Below are 23725 nucleotides of genomic sequence, written 5' to 3'. Positions count from 1 at the left end.
AAGACTCAGTCTACCCATGTAAGTCGGTTGTTACAGATTAATGTTTTGTTATTAAAAGTAATTTTATGGAACCTTATACTTAGCTCCAACTGCTGTTTGAAAATTTCAGAATTGTTTTGGATCTTATTTGGTATATACTGGCTTGAATGAAGTAAAAAAAAAAACAAAACAAAACAACACAATCACTGCCTAGGGTTTTGGGATTTTTTTAAAGTTATGAAGTTTTTGTTCCATTCAATGTTAAGATCATAAAGCAACTGCAATGGGAATGTTTTGAACATACACAACACATAGTTCTCAAGAGAAATTTCAAGATTTCCAGAGCTCCTTGCAGTACTGGGACCAAAAAAAGTAAGGTTTATGCCTTTGAAGTTGACCATTAATTATGCCAATTACTTAATATTTACCATTTAATATTGCTTGTTATTCCCCTCTGTAGGGTAGCCCAAAAGGGTTTGAACCTCAGAGAACATGCATAGAATAAAACCGCTTCCAATGATGAAAAACTACTTACCAACATAAAAATAAACACCAAACCCCTGAGACAAAGCAAGCAGAACATGCTACAGGCAGGTCAAGGTAAAGCTACAGTTTCAGCAGCCAATCTAACCAAGCTAATAGAGTTCTGACAGATCTAAGATGCATTGCTTCTAAAATCCATGCTCAATCCAGGTTTTCCCTGCTGATGCTGCAAAAGACTATTTGTTCAACTTGCCTATGTTAGCCAAAATTTTATAGCCTAGCTGCATGATTGGGAAGGAATGCTAAGTGAAGGCAGAAAAATGTTACCATTTCTGATTACGTGGTGGGCTTTTTTCCAGACAGTATCTAACCTCATTGTCACTGCAAAATATATTAATGCTGCTTTAAACAGAATCTAATTCTTATATGTCTAAGTAACACTATCTTTTTTTACTATTTAACTGCCTACAAGAAACAAACTACTACAAACTCTAAAATGTGCCAAACAATATACAGAAGTAAAGCTTTTGAAACTGCCAACATTTACCTGCAACAATAAAAACACTTATATCAATGAGAAATTAATATAAAAAACTGTAGATGCATTCTGGTTTTAACAGTGCATAGAAACTCCAAGGCAAAATACAATAAACACAGTATCTAAGCAAGGGGAATCTTTATCCATATTCACTCCTTACAGTCAATCTAATGCTTATATACTTCTCATTGTGTCTTATTTGGACCTTAACTTGTAGCTCTTCAAACTGGAAAATCAATTATGAAAAACAAAAAAGCACCGATCAGACTGGATTTTGTCTCCCATCACCAACAAAACAGCCCATGCTAGGATTTCTGGTATTTTTCAAACTCAGTAAGAAACAGTAAAATAGAAAAAATAAAGAAAGGTAATTAAATCTGTTTTATCTCTTTGGTGTTTTCTACATTCCTTTACGGTCAAAGAAAAATGACCAACACAAAGAAATTCTGTTTAGATGTTTTTTTTTTTTGCTTTCACTTCCTATGGAGTCTGCAAACACTGCCTTTTTCCTTACATTTTTATGAAAGGACATTTTTCTGAAGTTTTTACTTCTTCCTCTCAAAATTAAAGTTTTAATTATTTCAAACACAGGCAAGGGATGCAACCGTTTTCTTATTAGCTGAACATTTTTCAGTTGCTGAATGCATAATGTAACTAAAGGTATTATGGCAACTCTCTCTTCTAAAGCAGTACCTTAAGTCAGTAACAGCAGTGTTACAATTTTTGTGTAAGAGAAGTAATGCTATTCATACTGCTTTATCCTATTATTCTGAAAAATTTTGCTGCTCAAGACCCATTCTGTGCTTTGCAAGGAGTTTAAGAAACAAGTTTGCTGAAAGAAGTAGAAGTACCAACTAGACAGTATGTATGATCAGAAGCATATATAGGTATATTCCCAAAAATTCAGCATTCTGTATAAATTATAATAACCAAACTGGTTTTGCCATCCCCAGAGAGTGCAGTAATTTGTTCAAGCATAAGGAATTATTGCAGTTATAGTCTGAGAAGGTACTGTACCCCCATTACTTCTTTCATCTACTCTGAAATATCTGAGCTGTACGGTATTTAAGTGTTTAGCCTACTAAGGACTATAGTACAGTAGAACTCAGAATAAAGCTAAGAAAAGTTAGAATTAAGACATTTTACTATTCAGAGTAAATTGCAACTCTTAATGTTTCATTTCAGTCCAGATAAAGATTCCCCTTTCACCATTTCTTTGGTAAAAACAGCTGCACTGCATTTGCTTCATCATCTGGTAAAAGGCATTTTCTTTGGTGGAAATACTTTTTTGATCTTACATGTCCACTTTTGCAACACTCAGATAATACGCCCACTCTATATTAACCACTTATTCAATGAATACAACACTAGTTACAGTTTAGGAGATAAAAATCAAACAGACCAATCATAAGCCAGCGGTAAGGCTAATCATGTAAAAAAAACATCTACTACTAGTAAAACAACAAACAATGTGACAGATAAAGGTCTAAATGCAGTATATCATATCATATCATCTGTATAAAATGAGTAGCTTCAGAGTTATTTTAAAAGCATCTTAATTCTCAAATGTAGAGGACTTTACTTCAAAACAGTGAATGTTTAACACGCATAGCTGCATACATCTTCTGTAGCTTTGTGATGATTCCCACTTCCATTGGCTTAAATCTCCTGCAATAAAAAAGAACAAACACATTTCATTATAATATGAATTCTGTTATTTTGCTGCTTAGTATTTTCCTGTATTTGTTTGAAAATAAACTTCTTTCTAATCAATACATCATTTTTTTTGAATGGTTCAATTTGCAAATCAAATCATAGAATTATTTAGGTTAGAAAAGGCCTCCTAACACCATCAAGTCCAACCATTAACTCAACACCACCACATTCACCAGTAAATCATAACCCTAAGTGCCACATCCACATACCTTCTGAGCATGCCCAGGGCTGATGATTCCATCACTTCCCTGGGCAGCCTGTTCCAATGCCTGACGACCCCATCAGTGAAGAAGTTTTCCTAATATCCAATCTAAACCTCTCCTGATACAACTTGAGGCCATTTCCTCCTGTTCCGTCACTTGTTACTTGGAAGAAGAGACCAATCCCCACCTTGCTACAACCTATTTTCAGGGAGTTATAGACAGCAACTGGCATTTACCATGTTAAGACATTACAACTTTTGACACTGTATACGAAGACAAAGCAGATGATTCTCAGAGAAGAATCCTTATTTATTGACTGAGTGCTATGAGTCGAAAGAACTTTTTAAGAATGGAACCTCAGATCTAACACAAGATAAATCCTTGTGTGCTGGTTTTGACTGGAATAAAGTTAATTTTTTTTCTCAGCAGCTGGTACAGGGCTAGGTTTGGATTTGTGTTGGAAGCAGTGTTGATAGCACAGGAATGTTTGAGGTATTGCTCATCAGTGCTTACACAGTCACAAGGCCTTGTCCTCTCCTCACCAGCAAGGAGGCTGGGGGAATACAAGGAGTTTGTACAGCCAGAGCACCTGCCCCCAGCTAATCACAGGGATACTCCATCCCACAGGGCATCATGCTCAGCATGTAAAGCTGACTGAAGAAGGAGAAATGGGGAGGGAACACACATTCAGAGTCATAGCATTTGTTTTTCTGATAAACCCAAGCAGCTATTACGCATGTTCGAGCATGATGAAGCCCTTCTTTCCTGGAGAGAGCTGAACACCTGCCTGCCCATGAGAAATAGTGAATGAATCCTTTCTTTTGCTTCTGTGTTCAGCTTTCGCTTTCTTCTGTTAAGCTGTCCTTATCTCAGCCCCTGAGCTCACCCATTTTTACTCATCTGATTCTCTTCCCCATCCCACCAGAGAGACCAAAAGCAAGTGGCTGCATGGTGCTGAATTGCCAGCTGGGGTTAAACCTAAGAGAAACAGAGACAATATAGTCTTGGAAAGTATTTGTACTGGATCATTTTCTGAGTTGTTACTCTCTTTATGTGAACTCTACCTGACACATCTCCTTCTGTTCTTTAAAAGAAAGGGTATGGCAACAGTCTTTACTTGGGTAGATGGCTTGTGATGAGGATGAACCAGCAGTGACACAAACGTGAAGTCATTCACACCTCTCATCCACAGACCAGAAGTTGAGGTGCCAGATGCAGAAGAGAAACAAGTATGTGTAGTGTCAACTGACAGACCATCACCTGACAAGCATTTCTGGATGGTGTCAGTAGAAACAGTCTATAATCAGACTGTAAAGAGGGTAGAGAATCAGGAAGTTCACTATATAGCTTTCATGGGGCTACACACCCTCTGCTTCCTTATTCTACCACTAGTCCTTTCAATCACCATCTATTAAGCCCAGTCTTCTCTCCCAGACTCCTCTAATCCCTTGCTTCACCTCTCCAGTACTGTCATATTCCCCACTTACTGTTACAGAGGATCCTTCCTCCATAAACTCACTTGACACTCAAATATAGCTGGAGAGAGTGGGAATTCGAACACAGCAGCACTTCTTACGCATCTCAGCACCTACCCTGGCATTCACTGGATTCTTACATGATCAGGAGTCAAGCAGGTTAATCTGTGTCTCATTTTAAAGACTGCATGGGTTGACACAACTACTAAATCACAATGACAATAACAACAGAATTGAATTAAAACAAATTGGACTTGATTTCTTGTTCAACTGCATCTTACTTTACCTAAACAATTATTTAATTACTATGGTGCTCCCCCATAAAAAATAAGATTAGGATGGTACAGTGGACTTTTGTCCAGTATTAGGCTGCTCAAGAGAAAAGTTAACTCTGGTCTGTCTTTCATCTCTTACTTACCTTTTAAGGAACCAGATTGACTTCTTTGCCTAGAACTACTTTCGTTCCCCAGCAATGTCATCTTCTGATTTACTATAAGAAAAAAAGGTTACATTCCACTACTCAACTTTTAAGTGTAAGATAGCACAACTATTTCCAGTCTCCTTCTGGAATAACTGCAACTAGCTGTTATGCTGTGAATCACAATAAAGACTTGAATTAAAAGTTCTCTTGCTAAAAAAAAAAGTTTGTGATTCACTACACTCCCACCTAAATATGCAGCTGGATGTGACCTTTAATCACAGCCTCATCAACCAAATACAGCTGTATTAGTCATCCCTTGACATAATAGACCAGACATGTTCCTTTGGAGCTACTCTCCAGTACACAAATCCATCTGCAAAACAGCCAGTAGTTGAAATAACTTTCAGTTCTTGAATCCAGGAACTACATAGTTAAATAAATTTTCCTCTTATGTGTTAATCTAAGAATCCCACAATAAAGATGAAGGAGCTGTACAGAACCACATCCCACAAGTATAAAAACATTACTTTAGTGCACTATTCTGTGTTACCATCCTGGTATTTTCAGCATGTTTATGAGAAGTAGGGCTGTGCAATAAAGACAATTACTCAATTTTCAACCCAAGACATATCCCCAAACAGTCAGCAGTATAATAGCACACTATATTCCCAAGACATACTCCCACTTTATGCTATAATTGAATTAGAGCTTTAAGTCTGTTCAGGTAAGTGGAAAAGCAAGAAAATGTATTTTCAGCTAGCAGTGAAAAAAGGAATGAGAAAGTGAATACAGCACAGGGAAACAAAGAAGGTCACTGAAGCAAAAAAAAAATTCAAGCAGAGAAAGCGCTACTCAGAAGAAAAAGGGAGACAAACACAGGAGGAGAGAAGGGATCAAGGGGACAAAAACTAGAGTAGACTGGACACATCTAAAATGAGGAACTGCTGGGCAACTTTCCTCTTGTTTTAAGAGGTAAACAGGCTAGATAAGGGAATTAGGCTTCAGAGGACAGTCAGAGAGAGAAGCATAGCATATTTTAGCAAACAAGCCTAAAGAAATACATGGCCCTAAGGACAGGGGAGCCAGCATTGGAGCATAGACACTCAAACAGCACAGTAGCAACAGAAGTGCCTGCATCTGCTCCTTTGGTTCCAGCAGTGCAGCCCAGGAAGCCCAAGCTACCAGCACAGTGTGAAATCTCCTGAGAGGCTGGAGTTATCCCCCAAAACAGCCAACAATGCCAGCTCTCAGCACCCCAGCCAACTACAGGCTTAGCTACAAGAGTTAGGGCTTTGACCACATGCAAGGGAGAGAACTGGATTTTAATATGGACAAAAAACTTTGCAAAAAAAAAAATCAGAGCCACTTCTGTTATGCTTTCACCTGGAAATTATTTTCTTGCAGTTATACTCTTCTAGAATGAGCTTATAATGAGGACACATGGTGCTCTCACAAAAAACCCCCCAAACAAACCCAAACCAAAAAAAACCCCCAAACAAACCCCAAAACCAACACAAAACAAACAAAAAAAACACATACACAAAAAAATCTTAATCTCAAAATTAAGTGCCAGGTAGAAAGTAGTGTTCTGTTCACTTTGGAATTCAGAAGTCTTAAGAATAAACCGTTCTTTTATGTTCACCATCATCTCCCTTTCCAACGGGATCAACAACAATACATGTAAGAACAAATACTGAACTACAATATAGAAGTTTTTTGCTTACAGTTGCTCAATTTGGTCAAATTCTCTTTCACCTTCTGCAGAACAAAAGAAGTATCAAGTATAAGTATCCATTTAATAAACAATAGAAAATGTCTTGTTTAGTACACTTGCTCATTGTTTAATCAGAATATTTTTAAATTTTATTAGTTTTCTTAAATTCATATTTCAAATTACCTTGTTCATCTATTCAAGGGAATTACCTCCAAATTGGTGAAAAGGTTTATTTTTATAAAGTTTTATTAATCTGATTTTAATACAAATTGCATTATATATAGATTTATATATTTCTGTATTTTGAAATACGGGTAACATGCATTTATGTATGTATTAGACACATGCATTTTTCCTTCTTACTAAATTTGGTTAAAGAAACTTCTTCCATTAAGGCTACCAAGAACTGCTTCCATTCCTAAGCATTCCTCCAGAAATTATAGCCTCACTCCCTTTTGTATTGTAAGAAAAAATAAAACAAACAGGACTACATCAAACCTGTTATGGGTAGGTATTGCTTAGTGAAAGCTCTTTGTATTGCAGTGTTTTAGACGAAAGAATTTTACCAGACATACAGATGTGAAAATGACACATCTTCATATATGATGCACTATGGGTCATACCTTTCTACCTTTGGTTCTAATTTCAACAGCAAGCTAGAGATTAATTAAAAAACCCAAACTGACCAACCAAACAAAAAACCCACACCAAAACTTACCTTCTCCTTTCCTTTTTGAATATACCTCGTAGAGGGCAATAGTAGTTACAAGAATAACAACTTCAACCACAACGGCTATAAAGGGTTTGAGAGGTGCCATGATGGACAGAACTTTAAGTTCAAACCTCCTTTTACTGCTCCCTAATCTAAAAGCAGTTTCACACCAATATATACCACTATCTTCCTTGGTGAGCTTGAGTATCTCCAGACGGTTTACATTGGCAGATTGTATCTTAATTCTAAACTTGTTTGTATCAGAAGATGGATTAATGGCAACCTGAAAAAAATACATTGCAAGTCTTATTAATGTAATGAGAAGGTGTTTAATCCAAGAGCATCATCAACATACAGCTCTGTATAGATATGAACAATGAGTTAGCAACAAAAGGCATTCGTGAAGCACAATTAGCCCACCTTAAAGGGAAGGATCTATTTTAGCTGGACACCCTTGGTTCCCTCTAGACTCACTGGAGGAAAATACAAACTTTCAGTGGGCAAATTGTCTGAACTGTTTTAGTTTATTTAAGACCAGATAAAAAGCACCTTTGGCTCTCCTGACTGTCCAATGACAAAGGCATCCTCAGCTGTCAGATCTAAGGCACAGGTTTCACCATAGCACAACACAAGTACTTGCAAGAAGTGGAAGAGGGTACTCTGCTTCACTGGGAAATATGCTGATACTCTTACAAGTCATTGCTAATCTCCAGCAGTATGAAGGAGACAAATCTATTTACCTCCCCTCATCAGTTGACAGAAGAAGGCTAAACCAAAGTGTTTTAGGAAGCTATGCTTCCTAGATAAGTCATAAGGCTAGGAAACAGAATTACTTGTACCTGGAGAAAGTAAAGGGTCATACAACATTTTATAGGTGAAAGCACATCTCACTGTAAGATTATTTTTGTACCCAGTGGCAAGATTTGAAGAGTATAACCAGTATAAATACAGTAAAAACAAGTCTCTCAAAACCCAGCTGATTTGTTTATGCAGGAGTATGGCAGGGCTTTTTTGAAAAAGAAACATCATACAAACCAGAACAAAAACTACATCCCTGTAACAATGAATACTTGTAAATATTACAATTTTTTTTTCCATTTCCATACAATGATTTCCATTAAAGTTAATGGAAATGCAATTCGTAGAGCTTGCAGTAAAGAGTCATACTTCACAAAGTATCTGTACCTATTTTTTGTCACACTATTTTGCTTGGCCAACAGATGGAGACCTTACCAGCTCAGTTCCATTGGTCATATACCAGGTCCAAGCCATGGGAGCATACTCAGTTTTACAAATCATTACAGCTAGATCTCCTTCATAAGTGATGAGAGTCTTTTCTTTTCCTTCAATCTTTGGTACTAAGAACAAGGAAAAAAAATTCATTGAATGAGAGATACAGGTTTTGATTAGTGTTACAAAAGAATATATTTAGGTATTCATTCATAGTACTCCATTCACTTTTTCCACTTAAAACCCTCACGATTCTATCCTTCATAACATGTTGTAAATGAGGAGTCATTTCAGAGACAATCTATGCAGAAGACTAGAGGAATCCTGTTTTCAGTTGCTGTGTGATCTTGAAAATTGCCAATTAATACCAAACATCAAGTGAAAAAAATCAGATTGATTTCTACCCTTACCCATTTCCTCTTTCCTTTCCTTGGCAGCTGCAAGCTACATGCTTCAGTTCTAGTACATTAGAAACAAACATGTAATTTTTCTGCAGTTTTGCTCAATTTACAGAAACTGTTAGAAGTCTATTCCAGCCACGATGTGACTTCATAATGTTATCTGACAAGCTGTACATACAGAGAACTTTTCTGTAACTATGAAAAAATTGCAGATTAATGGAGATTTGTAGTTACAAACATTTTCTGAGCTGAAGCAATGACTTTTGGGTGCATGCTAATAAAAAGGACTTTTGGTCCAATCTTGCTGAGGACAGAATACAGCCAAGAAGAAACAAAACATCAGTTTAACTTAAGAGCTACTTGCCCTAGCCATTGTAATTGCAGGTGCCCCACAAGCTTCCAAAAGCATGTGCCCAGAAAGGCTATTGAATGTATTGAGACTATCCCACAGATACTGTTAGAGCTTAGCAAATGCACTATACTGAAGCATGTATTTCCCTTTCCCCCTCCTTTCCCTCTTTATTAGGATGTTTACCGGTATGTTTTCCTCAGATCCATTCATTTCAAATTTTACTTCAAGTTTCATTGCTGTACTTTGTAAGTACAGATCTAGTACATACTTCAGATTTTATTGATCACGCTAGACTAAACAGGCCAAGTATTTGCTTTCAGCAGTTATGATGAACAATTTGATACAGGTTAAGATTGTTCTTGTCCTCTACCCTTCTGGACTGGCTGAGCACAAATTATTTTTCCCCCAAAGATATCCACTTCTCATGTTTATTCAAACTTAAGTTTCCTGTCCAAAAATATATATGAAACCAATTTGTTAATAAGAACACTGTTTTACTCTCACTCAATTTGCTGCACCATAAATCAAGACACTTTACTAGTGAAGTTCTCTCACTCCATGTGTACGTTTTAATCATTAAACACTATGTTTTTAAAGAGTAGTGGCAGAGTACCTTCTCTGACGTCACTAAAAGGGATGGCCTCAGTAATTACTGCTGCAATGTTCCTCACAATTTAGAGAAGAGGAAATACAAGCAAGTTGGGATAAAAAACCCAATACACCCAGCACAACAAGCTTATGTTGCAGAGATTTAGCCACACTGATCAGTAGCAAAGCTTAGCTATAGGCATGCCAGCAATACATGCGACCACATTAGCCACGATTAAGGATACAAATATCTATTACAAGTTCTTCGATCTGGCTCTGTAACAGTTGTTAAACCTTGAATGCATGCAAAGATTGTCACAGGTATTGCTGCAAGTAGATCACACCGAATTTGGTTGCAAAATACTTCCGCTGCACAAAGCCAACTTTTGAAGAGACAGGTATCAGCACCAGCATGTACACCAGTCAGTTGTCCACACTGCTTTAAAAACCAGAGCAATTTCATGGTGCACGTACCTCAACAGCTGCTTAAGGATCCCTGAAAAAAGGCCAAAGAAACTAATCTATTCTACCCTCTTAGAAGCTAGTAGTATTTCACAACATTTTATAATACCCATGAACATCCTCTGTTCATGTTCCGTGTTTATTAACTTGAACTTCCAGTAAGTTTTCTGCAAACCTGAGTAAAAATAAAATTCAAAATCTGAGGGGTTATGTCAAGCCAGGAACCAGGGGGCAAGGAGAGGAGAGGTAACACATCCAATAATCCCAAACTGCTTAGTGGAAAAGCTATTGCAGTTAGTTACAGCAGTGATGACTTTACCCACTGAATCTATACCAACACATTACACTCATCTTTCAGTTTGAGAATCGTTCTCCTTGCATTATTGACTGGAAGATTCAAGGATTTCTCTTTCCCATTTCCTTTACTCTTGCATTAATCTTAAAAAGCATCAAGCCAGTACTTTTTATGGCATCAGAAGTGGCAGCATTCAACCACCAAGAAGCAATTCTCCCATCTTACAATAAATCAGTGAGTCCTATGCACTGTTCTGGAAAAGATGACTTTCCTATTGAGTCATTACTGCCCTTACTGTAACATTATTGTGTACTTACAAAAAAAAAAGGTCTCCTTGGAATTTTTTCCATCTACACAGTTAGCTATTCAACTGAACCTTACACACATGCTGACAAGAAAAATACGTAATTATTTTTTAGAGATTAAAAGGCCTGAATAAACTACAGCTTTGCATTTATTCAGTACTGCAAGCTAGTCTTTCCTGGCTGAAGGTCTGGAAGCAGGTATTAACATTCGATATTTGAACCTATGCAAGTTTCCTCAAGTCCTATTACCAGATATCGCACTGAACAAAGGCAGCTTGCAGCTGCTGAATTAGGGAGCCCCACTGGTTAGTTCAGCTGAGGTTAGGGTAATGTTTTGAAGAGTTAGGGTTTCTCAGAGCCCGTGTTCAGGGAGAATCTTTCATGCATCAGCCTTCACACATGAAATGCTTGCCTTGCTCTTGCAAAGATGGTTGGATGGTGGGAATAAAGAAGGGAGCAATTCCCATTAGAGTTATTCATCAGATCAGCAGCTTGTATTAGTTTCATTTCCACACATCTCCTATGCAACTGGATTTCACCTACTACTTTCCAGGGTAATATTATTGGAGAAGAGAACACAAAACAGAAGAAAGGGCACTCATACTGCCCAATGAAGCAAACTAATTGTTCATCTAAGCACTATTCTTACAGTGTTACAGAATAAAAGACACACTAAAGCCATAATGTAGTGTTCCAGAAATACAAATGAAATTCTTAAAATCCTGCCTCCATTTTACCAATCATTACTTCACTTTTAACACCAAACCTCATACCAAACTTTCAAATTACTGGCTCTACTTTTTGAAGAAATTTATCTGTGACACCATCTTTTATTCTCCATGCCCCAGCAAGGGAAGAATATTCACTTCTGCCATAGAGATGGAGAGGGAAGGGGAAATCAGTTAGTCAGTAAGGGTAAAGAAGTAAACTTGTATGCTCTTTTGGTTATTAGAATTTTTTTTTAAAAAGGCTTTTAGTTTTTGGTTCAAAATTCTTCCATCCATGCTACAAAAATTACTTTAAACACTTAGTTATTGTCACTTAGACTAACTATATTAGCCACTACTTATAAAGTTAGGTTGCAATTTCCATACTACCCAAAAAGAACACTAATACAGCTTTGCAGTGGTCAGCTGAAACAAAAACTTAAAATAAATACAAATTAATTAAATTACCTTGCAAATGAAATGTAGCACTGACTTCTACTTCACCTTTCAGAATACAGCTGTAACTTCCCAGGTGACTGCCATCTGATATTGTCAATCTTAAAAAAGAATCACCAATTTAGTTTTTCATGTATATTTTCTTTTTGTACCACAAGTGAGTGCTAACTAGCATTCTAAAGAAAACAGTAAGGCTTAGTAATGGAGCAGAGAACATAACATCACTAAACACTAGGATTCGGGTTTAGCGCAATGAAGAAATGGCATAACATTTTTAAGAAAACAGAAGAGCACAAGCACACCTTGGAACATAAACACCATTTTCACCCTTCATGCTGACAGAAGGCCACCTTTAAGCAGCACTATCTACAGGTTACTAAATTAAACATGGATTCACCATGTGAACTAGGAAGCATATCCTATGTAGGGCTTTAGGAAGAACAAACCATTTAAGTAATCTCTTCAACATAAAAAATAGTTTTAAAGAGCATCCATCAATGAAGTCCAGCATCTTCTCCACTGAAAACTATACATTTTACTGGCACTTTAAAAAAGATTTACACAGCTGTGTATATGGAGTATCAGTTATATTCTCATCGTATTTTCTATAACAGGAATTTTATTTAAGTATTACTGCTGTTAAAGCTATACTGAAATAAATTGGAGACCAATCAGTTAAAATGCGTAAATGGCCTAATTCTGAAGAACAACAATAAATTGTATCAACTGTAGAAAGGCTTCTACAACATTTTTTGAGTTTCTGTAGAGGTTTGAAAGACTTAAGAAAACCTTCAAAATATCTTTACTGTAAATCTCACTTCGACTTTTTGTTAACTAGGAAAGAAAGAAAACGACCATTGATGCCTTCAAGACTTCTGCAAAACATCAGAGAGGTGGAAAAGATCATGTGGAGAATGAGGGAGTGGAAAGAAAAGTTGTTTAAATATTTTAATCTCAGACTGATTATTATTTCACTTACTGAACAGAATTACTGGACTTCAAGGAACTGTTTTCTTATTCTATGTCCTTTTTAAAAAAAAACCTTTGTTTTTCGAGCACTAGAGGAAAAACAGGAGCTCCTCCTCCAGCCTTGATGTACCTGCAACCTTTCTCCTTTCCTGAAGCTTCAGTATGTTGATTAACCTTTGCATTTGGCCCTTTTCTAATATATACATTACTAGTATTGGGCAGTGTATATAACAGGACAACTCATTATAAACTGAAAATCACAGTGTAAAGAATGCTACTTACTGGATGGTCCAGCTGTTCTGAGTTTTACTGGTGTGACTGATAGTTTCATTTCCCCTTTTCCAAGTAACCTGAGGATTTTTCAAATCAGAATGCTCCTCTAATTTGCATGTAAGTTCAACTTTAGTCGGACTGCCCACAGAGACCATTTTTTGCAGTGCAGTACCAGACACACCTATAGTAAGTTAAAAACATTTAATGAAAAAACATATTTCCTCATTCTGGGTGAAAAAACCTCCAAGATTGTTTGTTTACATATACAGAATTACAGGGGGATAACAGGGGCTATTTACACTCTCCAGGGCAAAATAACCCCTGAAAAATCAGTTTCAGAGTAATTTTCTTAAGTCATAATTGAGTTAAAATACATTATCCTTTACAAAAATAACACACTCCACATTCCAAATATAAGACACTTTTGTAAGTGAACTTCCTAGAGGGCTCTAATATAAAAGCATAGATACTCATTTCACTGAAAGCAAGGTAGACTTAAGAGACAGATGTAAGTTTTTACATTATTTAATCCAAATGAAAAACACTAAGTACTTAGTACATATATATAAAGTTTTATTAATAATGTCAAGAAGAGTTAAGACAAATATCTATAACCATCTGGATTTTAGCCAGCTGCAGATTTTTAGGACACTGTGAGACCATAGCTATATCCTACTGCAAGGGAAGCTGTTGGTAAAATGCACAACCTTAACATTGCTGGATCAGGCCTTTCATGCTGCAGTTACTCAAGTTGACATCAAATCATCTTCAAACCCTTTTAGGGCTGCCTTTGCCTTCCTGGCCAGTCAGAAGATTACAATTCCAATACAGTAGAAAAAAAACTGTCAGTTTTTTGCTTTTCATGAGCATAAAATAAGCATTTCCAAAAAGTAGGTATCAACAGCAAGTATCTTCTCTGATCCAAAAAGACAGTCTTTTATAAGAAAACACCTTAGACATTGGACCTGTCAGCACTGACATTTTATTTCATAACTGGGCTTTTCTTTCATACCTTCTATATAGAAGTGTGGTTAGCCATCTAAATACTCCAAGAAAATTCATCCATGGCTCACTTCAATCCCAGACCTATCCTGTAGTATTTGGCTGTCACAAAAGTGTAGTTGCATTGCACAGCTCACATTCTTTCCAAGAGAAAATGAACTTTAAAGGTACAGCTCACTGACTCAGTAATGCAAGTCATACCCAAGCAGCAGTGAAGTCTCACTGAAGTGATAGCCCCAGATACAGAGTAGGTGAACTTTACTGGGTCTGGCAGAGACATTTACAACCTGAAGAACAACATGTCCAGGACTGCAAGTCCCAGCCAAAAGACTTAACATCAACTGAACTGGAGATAACCTCAGAAATGCAACACCTCAGTCTTCCACTGCAGTCAGTTACTGAAACTCATTTATTAGAGCAACTAGGCTCAATAAATGAGCCAAGCATAACTCAGCTTGTTGAGGTTCTTTATGATCAAAGTAATTTTACAAATGGAATTGGTTTCACAGCAGTAAAAATTTTACAGTCAGACTAATTACCCCAGCTGAAAATAATATCTGTCCCTTCTGAACTTATTTTAAAATTAAATCCATACTCTGAATGAACGGCACATAAAACCTGATAATGTCGGATTAACCAAGAGCAAGACTGATGTCTAGGGCATCCCTGTACTGAGTGCACATACCAGAACAGGATTCAGATAGTACCTTAAGTCTTCAATTCCTAGAAGAAAATGCAGCATAAATGCTGCAAAATTACATCCTTAGAATATCACGCCAGTACTTTGAAAATCTTCCAGAGATACTTCAGTTAGATTAGTTTCTCCAGCTATCCAAGAAATTAATTCTAGAACATTATTTGGCAACTGGGAACATCACATGTACTTTAAGAACAGGTTTATTTTTCCTGTTCTTCATGTTTTAACGCCCGCGACGTTGCCAAGCTAATACCTGCTGTTCAGCAAGTACCCTAGCTTACATGGTCTCTCCAAGTGGATTTACTGGCGCAAAAAAACTATCACTTCAATTGATTTGGAGGAAGAGAGAGGTATGAATTGGTTTTACTTGTAGTTTTAACAGAAGCAGAAATCAATTCTCCACTGAAAAGTAGTTATTAGAACACAAAAGTTAATAATAGCATAAATGTACATACCTTTTACTGAGCTCATCACATGCCCACTGTAAACATCTTCACTTTATCAAGAACTTGCCATTCTAGATACTTCTGCAACTCTTATACAAAAGTTTGTGTGTACGCACATTCAATATAAAATAATTGGAAGACAAAAAATAACACCCTCACCAGGTAGGACTATCTCATACTCCAAGACATCATACGAGATCTCCTTGCCTGCTGGCTTGAGCTCTTCTGTGGCAACATCTGGACCTAACAAAGTTTGGGGGGAAACAAAGTTATGTTATCCTATATAAATAATCACACAGTAGTGTCAATATGGTACTGCAATTATTAATTATAACAATCTTAAGAGGGAGAAAATGGACCTTGCCAAATGCTGACTCCTGTGGAGATCCTTTTATAGACCTGTGTTAGCAGCCATAATCTTAAAGCAGCAGTGTTGTAGGGTTGCTGTTACAGCAACTATGCTATGTTAGATAATAGTTTCTAGCTTTATTGTAATGTTGCATTTGCAAACATCAGTAGTCTAAAAGCGTCATAGCTATTTTACAGCCTGACTCAAAGTCACATATAGCTTACATACAGGACTACATCAATGTTTAAATAGTTCTTGAAAAAGTAATAAGCTTTAGAAAATTTTAAAAAAGCCAACCAACCAAAAAAAAAAAAGCCCCACAACCAACAAAAAGCCCCAGAACAACAGACTGTTGCCATTCCCAAAGCTACTACAGACAGGAAGTCAGAGGCAGACTATCTCATCTAGGTGCTGCTTTAACAAATGCAGAGGCAAGAACACCTTGTGGTCCACTACAAAATGGTCCAAGACCCTCACTACTTCTCAGAACTCCTGATACACAGCAAGAAATGCCCTTCTACAAAGAAAGGATAACAGTATTAAACATCATATGCCCAACCTAAAAATATTATTCTCCTTTTGTGAGGAGAACTTTTATTTACAAGTTGTATGGTCACCGAAATTCCTTTTTGGTAGGGCTGTGGGTTACATATTCCTCAGAGAGTATGAGATCTTTTATAAAGCTCTACAAAGCTTGATACAGCAACTCTCAGCACAGTTTGTTCCCATCACTTGCTCTCATGCATTTCAAGAACAGAGAAATAAAGCAAATTAATAAGCTGCAGCTCTAACAGATGTAGCCCAGCTACAATAACCTTCTTTTAATTAAGTGATGAAATGAAAGAACTAGATTTCACCACCAACAATCTGATAGATACATTAAATGTTTTACATGTGCTTTTACATTTTTGGAAAGTAATTTCATTGTCAAATATTTCATAATGCATTGCAGAATGTATGAACAGTAATTAGGGACTGATTCTACCTAGTCACATAGCTTTATAAAAGAAAATTATTCTGGTTTTTGTAGAAAGAAAGGGGATTGATTACCTCTCTTCATGATTCCCAACCACAACTGAGAAGATAGAGGAACTGGGCTACAGCTTTAGCCTTCCCACTCAGAGATGCATTGGGTGGCCAAACTGATCACTGCACAGTAGAAACAGCACCTCTGACAGCCTACATCTCATCAGAATTATTCCTTCTCTTCCTTTGCATAAAATACTGAATGCTCAGGTAAAGCTGTTAAACACATGCCTCTGAGCTACAGCTCACAGGATCTGGCTGCACTGAAGGAGATCCCCGCTAGTGGTTTGCATCTAAAGGCACAAGCAGAGGTACCACAGGCCTTTCAAGTTGTTGGCCAGTTCCAGAAAACATACTATCAAGCTCACAGCACAAGGACTTCTGTGCCACAGGAAATCAACCTTCTGCCTGGCTTGCTCCATCTCCATTTTCAAACTTTCCCTCAAGCTTCGACCAGTTTAAGTAAAAATAATCCTGTATATTTAGGTGGTTGGTATGGAAGAACAGAGCTTCAGGCTATTTCATTTGGTGTTGTTTACAGTACATTGCTGTCAATCTCAACTGGTAGTACAAAATGGTTTTTTAAGCAGAGAAATCAAAGCTGTCTCTAGCAGTAGATAATAGTCCTATTGCTCTAGACAAGAACACAACAAACCTTGACCTCCACCCCATGGAGAAGTAAACTAGTCCAAGTTTTACCCAGGAAATAATATGTCAAGGCTGAAAAATTCTGGCAGATCTTAGCCTGCCTGTGTGTGCAAACAGACAGCACACCAGGGCTGTTACAGATCACCTAAGTTCATGTCAGTCTACTATGTGCATGACCCATATCCCAAAATATCCTGAAATCCCTCAGAATGGTACATTCAGAGGGCACCAGTGCTAGTTCATATGGTAGATCCAGCCACAAAAAACAACACAACCTTTAAAGTGTCTTGCCCACAAACAGGATTTTCATACTGACTTTCTTCCTCAATTCACATATCAATTGAAAATATTCAGGTGAGGTCATATATTAAGCATTTTCTATGTTTCACACATGTCCCCATGTGTTTATGTATGTAGGGAGTTATTGAACCTATTAGCTGTTGCACTCCTAGTTCTCACAATGTGCTAAAAAGCTCTGAAGATGATAAATACCATTACCTCAAAAAAACCACCCAACTTGTAGGTGAAGCAACTTGCCAGAACTTTGTTGAGGTCACGTATAAAAATAACTTAGCTCCTATTTTCTTGCACTAATCAACATGAGCTTTGGGAAAGTGCTGAAATTCTGATTTTCTGATCTTTGTGTAGAAAGGAGAAATAGAATCAACAATCATTTCTTGTTTCTTGTCCTGCCTGGAACTTATTCTTGGCTTCCCATTAAAACTACAGTTAAGGCACAGGAACAACAGGCAGTTTTGACACAGCCACAATTACAAAAGATGAAGCTAGCAGGCACAGTGATGCAAGGGTGTTACTATACCTTTCACACACAGGCATACAGAGCTCTCCTATTAAAAATTATCACATCTAAAGACTAGAGCAATCTCCCTGCAGCAGCACTTGTTTGGGTGCTGCCTGACTTCCACGGTCATTGCCTGCTTGTACGGCACATACGCCTAAGCGCAACAGATCATGAAACTGGCAGTTGCATAGCTTTTTCCACTCCTGAAGATACTTACAACACTCAAACTCTTGCAGTGGCTTCAAAAGGTCTAGATGCTGTATCTACTTCTGTTTCTTCCACAAAGTCACAGTCTTATTTCAAGAGACTTAAGTGTGAAAATGTAAACTCTATATGATAAATACCAACAGGAAAAGGACTATACTTTGAGGTATACTGAAATAAAACAATTACCAGATGATTCGTTAAGTCCAGCTTTCACCTTAGTCATGGAATTCACCTGAGTCTGACTGGAATCTTGTGTTGTCATAGCTGGACCTAAAAAAAACCCAACCAAACAGAAAAAGCATAAGGAAACTGAGTTACAAAAAGCTAGTTCATGAAAATAATTCCAGCAGAATGTCCTCACCTCAGCTCTTCTTCTCCATTTTACTTCACGTTCTGAGCATACATATTAGAAGATGCACAAGAACTGTTTTTCATTAGTTCTTCAGCTCACTTTAGGCAAGCAAAGATTAAAGAATACAGGAAATATTTATTCTATCTCTAATTTCTGCACAGAATTCTTTTCTTGCAGTTAGCTTATAGCCAGGCAAAGCCATTCTTCAGAATGTTCCAGCAACTTTATAAACTGTACTCACATCCTGTCTTGTTCATGGGCTTAAAGACCACTTATGCTACTGACACTGGTCAATTATTTTTAACACAGATTATCAGATTTTCCAATAGAATAACAACTTCATGACAACTTCACAAGTCTAGTGTGATGAAAAAGCAATGAACAAGCCTCCTTTGCTTCCATTAGCACCTTGGTAAGCAAAAAAAAAAAGACATCTGTATCAAACATTAACTTCAACATCTAATGCTAACATTTCCATTTTCCGTATACCACTGCAAACGTGATCCTCCTCCTGTAATACAGCTTTTACAAGAACCAGCTGAGATGCTAATTTCCTTTATGTTCCTGACTGGGAAAAGAAAGAGCAAAGGAAGAGGCAGAGAGGACCTGCTTAGTAGTTCTGTCACTCTTTTAAGAACTCAAGATACCTAGACGTTTTAGAAGAATGGAAATGTCTCCTCATTCCTTTATTTCCACAGTTGAGTGACAGAACTAGTGTTTATTTTGTACTAACTATCTTCACTGACAAAGGTATTCCAGGACATGTTCCACTGCCATAGCACTCAGGGAAAGTTATTCAGCCATTAGTCACACGAGGGTAAAAGGACATGTATTTTGCATTTGTAATTAAAGTCTTGCACTGGGGAGAAATTAGCATCATAAACTCTTCTGGACATCCAAGACAGCAACAAACACAGATCACAGAATATTCTGAATTGGAAGGGACCCACAAGGATCTAGCCTTAAGTGAACAGTGAAAATCTACATTGTATTTTTATGTGCATTCAGACTTGAGAACCACATGCCTTCAGCAGAAGGTGAAGTCAGCACTCTGCCATTTCCTAAAAATGAACACTACTAACACTCCTATCCCATTTCAGCACCTAAAGGCATACACAACCTATAGATTCTCTCATTGGCACCTCAGGCACACAGTTACTCCATCACAGCTTGCACCATCTGCTGTCTCAATCTGCCCATCAAACTTCAACCAGTTTGGATCAAGAGTGAAACAAGGTAGCCAAAAGATACGATTAAAAGAAAAAAAATAAGCATTAGTAGTTCTTAACAGCAGCCTTTTTATTTTTCCATACTTTTTCCCTATCAGTCCACTGATCCCACAGCCAGCTGTTCCCTTCCAGCCCTTCACCTAAGAAAGGAATTTAAAAAAATCTGCTCTGAGGATGCGCTGGCTTATGAGCCAGACAGCAAGAAGACTGAGTCTTATTCTTTGCCTGACAGAGGTACTGAGCAAGGTGAGTTATTATTTTTCTGATATTCATAGTAAAACTGAAGAAAGGTCCACAAATTTTTATAACTGCAGCATCTTGAGGCATTCTAAGCATGTCATGGATCACCTGCACATTAATTAAAATCACCAAAGATGATAAATTTAGAAGGCGCCACTGCCAAGCTGTAAAGCAGCTCTGTTATCTCTCTGCAATGAAGGCAGATAACCTGCAATGTGGTTTGCATACTAACAGGGTTATCATCTTGGCTTTCTTCCTTGATTCATGTATCAAGTGAAAAAAGTCAAGTACAGTTATTTTTGTCACCACTGCTTCCAGATCTTTAGTATTTATCTGTCCACGTCAAACTACATAAAACAGAGCTAACATTGCACCACTCTCTTCCTCTCATGTATACTTGCTGAATAGCACTGGAGATCGAGATGAGCCAGCACTGCATCATTAGTGTCACTGAGCCACGCAATGATGTAAGCAAGTCACATGGAGTACTTCTCTAGCTATTGAGTCATGGCTGCATGCCTTAGCCTATAATTGTTTTGCATTAGGCTTAATCAATAGTGTGGTAGCTTGTTGAGTTCTCATTTCCTTAATTTCCATGTGAGAAGGAATAAGCAAGAGTATGATGTCATTAATTTCATTTTTTACCTTACCTCTGCTTCAAAAGGCAGCCAATATTTTGGGGGAAAAAAAGTATAGATGTATCATGCTTACTATTAGCAGAGCAATTTCAGGCTTAAAAATCTATTTTCTCTCTTTCAGTTAAAAGGCAGCTAAGAAAAGGCTGAAATACAGTTTGGTTTAACATCTTTATTTTACTATTTAATATCAACCATACACTTTTAAGTTCACAAGCATTCAGCAGCATCCAAAACCAGCCACCAGAACCTCCCAATGCCCCAAAGACATCAGAGGATCAACATTAAGGCCAAAGACGTCAGAGGATCAACATTAAGGCCTTCCAAATGCCCTGATAAAAGCCATTCCCTCAAGTGAAATCAGAAAAACCCAACCTGGAAGCAAAGTCTGTAAGGAATCAAGTGTGTTCTATACTCATAGCTCCTTGATTTCTTCAGGAGCAGAAGCTGAGAGATGAGACGTGGTGGAATTGCTTTTCCTAAATCAATCTGTGAGCACTTGCTGCAACTAAATTAGACAACCACAAAGGTAAACGAAGCAAGCAACAAGCTCTGAACAACATTGTGACACCTAGTTAGAAATTACCCTTCACTCAATACAAAATAAAAGCAGGAGTTTAGATTTTTCCAAAACAATTAGCTAAACAATTACATGACTAAGATAACAAAATATGTATTTCTTTAAGATACCATCTCAAAACAAAAATCTAATAGGGCTTTTGGGGCATCTGCCTCACCAGCTGCAGACCATGTAACCCACCTTTCTGCAACTCAATCCTTGTGTAGTGTAGCAAGTGCTCCCTCTGCTTACTTTTACTGCAAGCATTTCTTTTGGTTGAAGAACCCTCACATCTCCAAAACACAGTTTCTGGACTTCACTAGAAAAGAGTTTTTAATTCTTCTCTCTTCAGGTGACATGAACTTCTCTTTGCTGCAGCTGTGTAGACAGTCCCTGTGCTCAGCTTTACACCCATCTAGTTAATAACCAATGGAAGAGTAAAGGGTTTTTTCATTTCAATCATCATGGAAACCACAGTATGATGCCTCCCTATATAGTTCACACAGCTATAAAAACATTTAGAGGAAGGCTGAAAAACAACAGCTTCACTCTATACAGATGAAAATTACTAAAGTTAGTAGCTTATTTCTGATGTCTGCTTAAAACAACAAATGATACCCACCACTTTAGGAAGATGGTAATTTGTGCAAGTTTTGAAAATACAAATAAGAGTTTAGCTGTTTGATTCACTTGTTTGCTTGGCTTTTTTCTCATGAAAGGCTATCATTTCACCAACCACTTTACATAAACTTTAAATTGCTTCAGCCACCATCAGGTATGGTTTTTGGCAGTAACAGCTATCGAAAATAAATAGCTTATGGCAATTAGCCACATGCTGACTCACGCATTCCTACAAAAAACAGACCATTTACACTCAAAAAACTTCTCAATTAAGTGAACTGTTAGAAAGGACTTCAAGTTGTGTGTGTACATAAATACACATGTATTTTAAAAAGACTTAAGAACTACAAAGTAGATTTTTCTCTGTGTGCATACATAAATATGCATTTCAAACAAGACTAGAGAAGTATGTTTCCTTTCAAATTATGTGAAACTACTAGAAATTTTACAGAAGGTAAAATCACCTAGGGAGCAGTACTGCTCCTCTTGGTACAAGGAGTGCAACTGAGACAGAAAAAAACAACTACTTGTATTTCACAAACTGAAAATGCAGCTAAACCACAGTGAAATCAAGTCCCAGCACAGATATTCACCTAAGAGTATGCACACATAGACAGAAGAGAACTCTTGGCCTTGGCACGACCTACTCTAAGAATCTCACCCTTCACAGCAAACATCAGCAACCCAATAATTCCTTCTATAACCATTCTCTACTACTCTGCAATGCCTCAGAAAAACCAAAACAAAAATCCACTAGTTTTAGAAATAAGAACGTATTTCCCGAGAAGCAGCTGGTCTGCTCCTGAACTGCTGAAAGCTACTAGAGGACGAACGAGGCCCAGAAGGCTCAAGTTCCTCTTTCTTCACGGGTTTTAAATGCTACGTTTAGAAACACAACACAAAATCCCAAGGAGCATCCCCCACAACCTACCAGCCACACTGGTATCTTAATAATGTAATCTATTCATCGGGTGGGGGGGGGGGGGGGGAAGGGGGTTGGGTGGGTTTTTTTTCAGCATTTAAACGCTTTTCTCAGTAAGGATAAGACAGCACTAAGACACAACACCTCACCTTCCTAGTCCTACACCTGTGAGCTAATAAACCCTCTGGTAAGTGAAGGAGAAGCTGGTAAGGCTACGGGACGGCTGACCGCCGATGCGGCTCAGCCCATCTGCTGCCGCCCACCACCCCGGCGCCGGGGAACATCGGGAGCTGATCCCCGCTGTCCCACGAGAACCCCGAACGCTGAGGGAGGCACGGGCGCCAGGGAGGGTCGGGGCCGCTGAGAAAAAGAAACGCCTCAGCTGTTCCCACAGGCAAGGCCGAAATGCAGCCGCCGTGCTGGGGCAGCGCTGCGTCCCCCCGAGAGCCGGGGGGATGCTGCGGAGCAAGGAGGACCTTTGCTCCCAGGCGGTGCTCCGGTCCACCTCGCTCCGGCCCGCCCGACACGGAGGGCGGAGGGGGCCCGGCCCGGGGAGAGCTTACATTTACCTGCAGGGCTCCCGCCCAAGAAGCTGATGCAGAGCAGAAGAGGCAGCAAGCGCCCCAGGCATCGGCCGGAGAAAGCAGCAGGCATGGTACCCCCGCCGCGCTCCCCTCACTCGGCCCGGATCCACACCCCGCGGGCTGCACC

At 38.2% G+C, this 23725-nt stretch overlaps 1 protein-coding gene across 1 annotated transcript; it reads right to left on the bottom strand.

Moving 5' to 3' along the window:
- Positions 1 to 2583: 2583 nt before the first annotated feature.
- Positions 2584 to 23668, bottom strand: EMB (embigin; the record flags this gene model as incomplete). Its single annotated transcript, XM_082301697.1, has 9 exons — positions 2584 to 2668; positions 6540 to 6573; positions 7248 to 7524; positions 8475 to 8599; positions 12050 to 12138; positions 13289 to 13460; positions 15584 to 15667; positions 18643 to 18726; positions 23584 to 23668. The coding sequence occupies 9 exons, from the start codon at positions 23666 to 23668 to the stop codon at positions 2584 to 2586; spliced, it is 1035 nt and encodes a 344-aa protein (XP_082157823.1).
- Positions 23669 to 23725: the final 57 nt, after the last annotated feature.

Source organism: Coloeus monedula (genome assembly GCF_965178545.1).
Source record: "Coloeus monedula genome assembly, chromosome: Z".
NCBI classification, from domain to species: Eukaryota; Metazoa; Chordata; class Aves; order Passeriformes; family Corvidae; genus Coloeus; species Coloeus monedula.
Note: the sequence above shows the minus strand (reverse complement) of the source record. Positions and strands in the feature narration are given on the sequence as shown.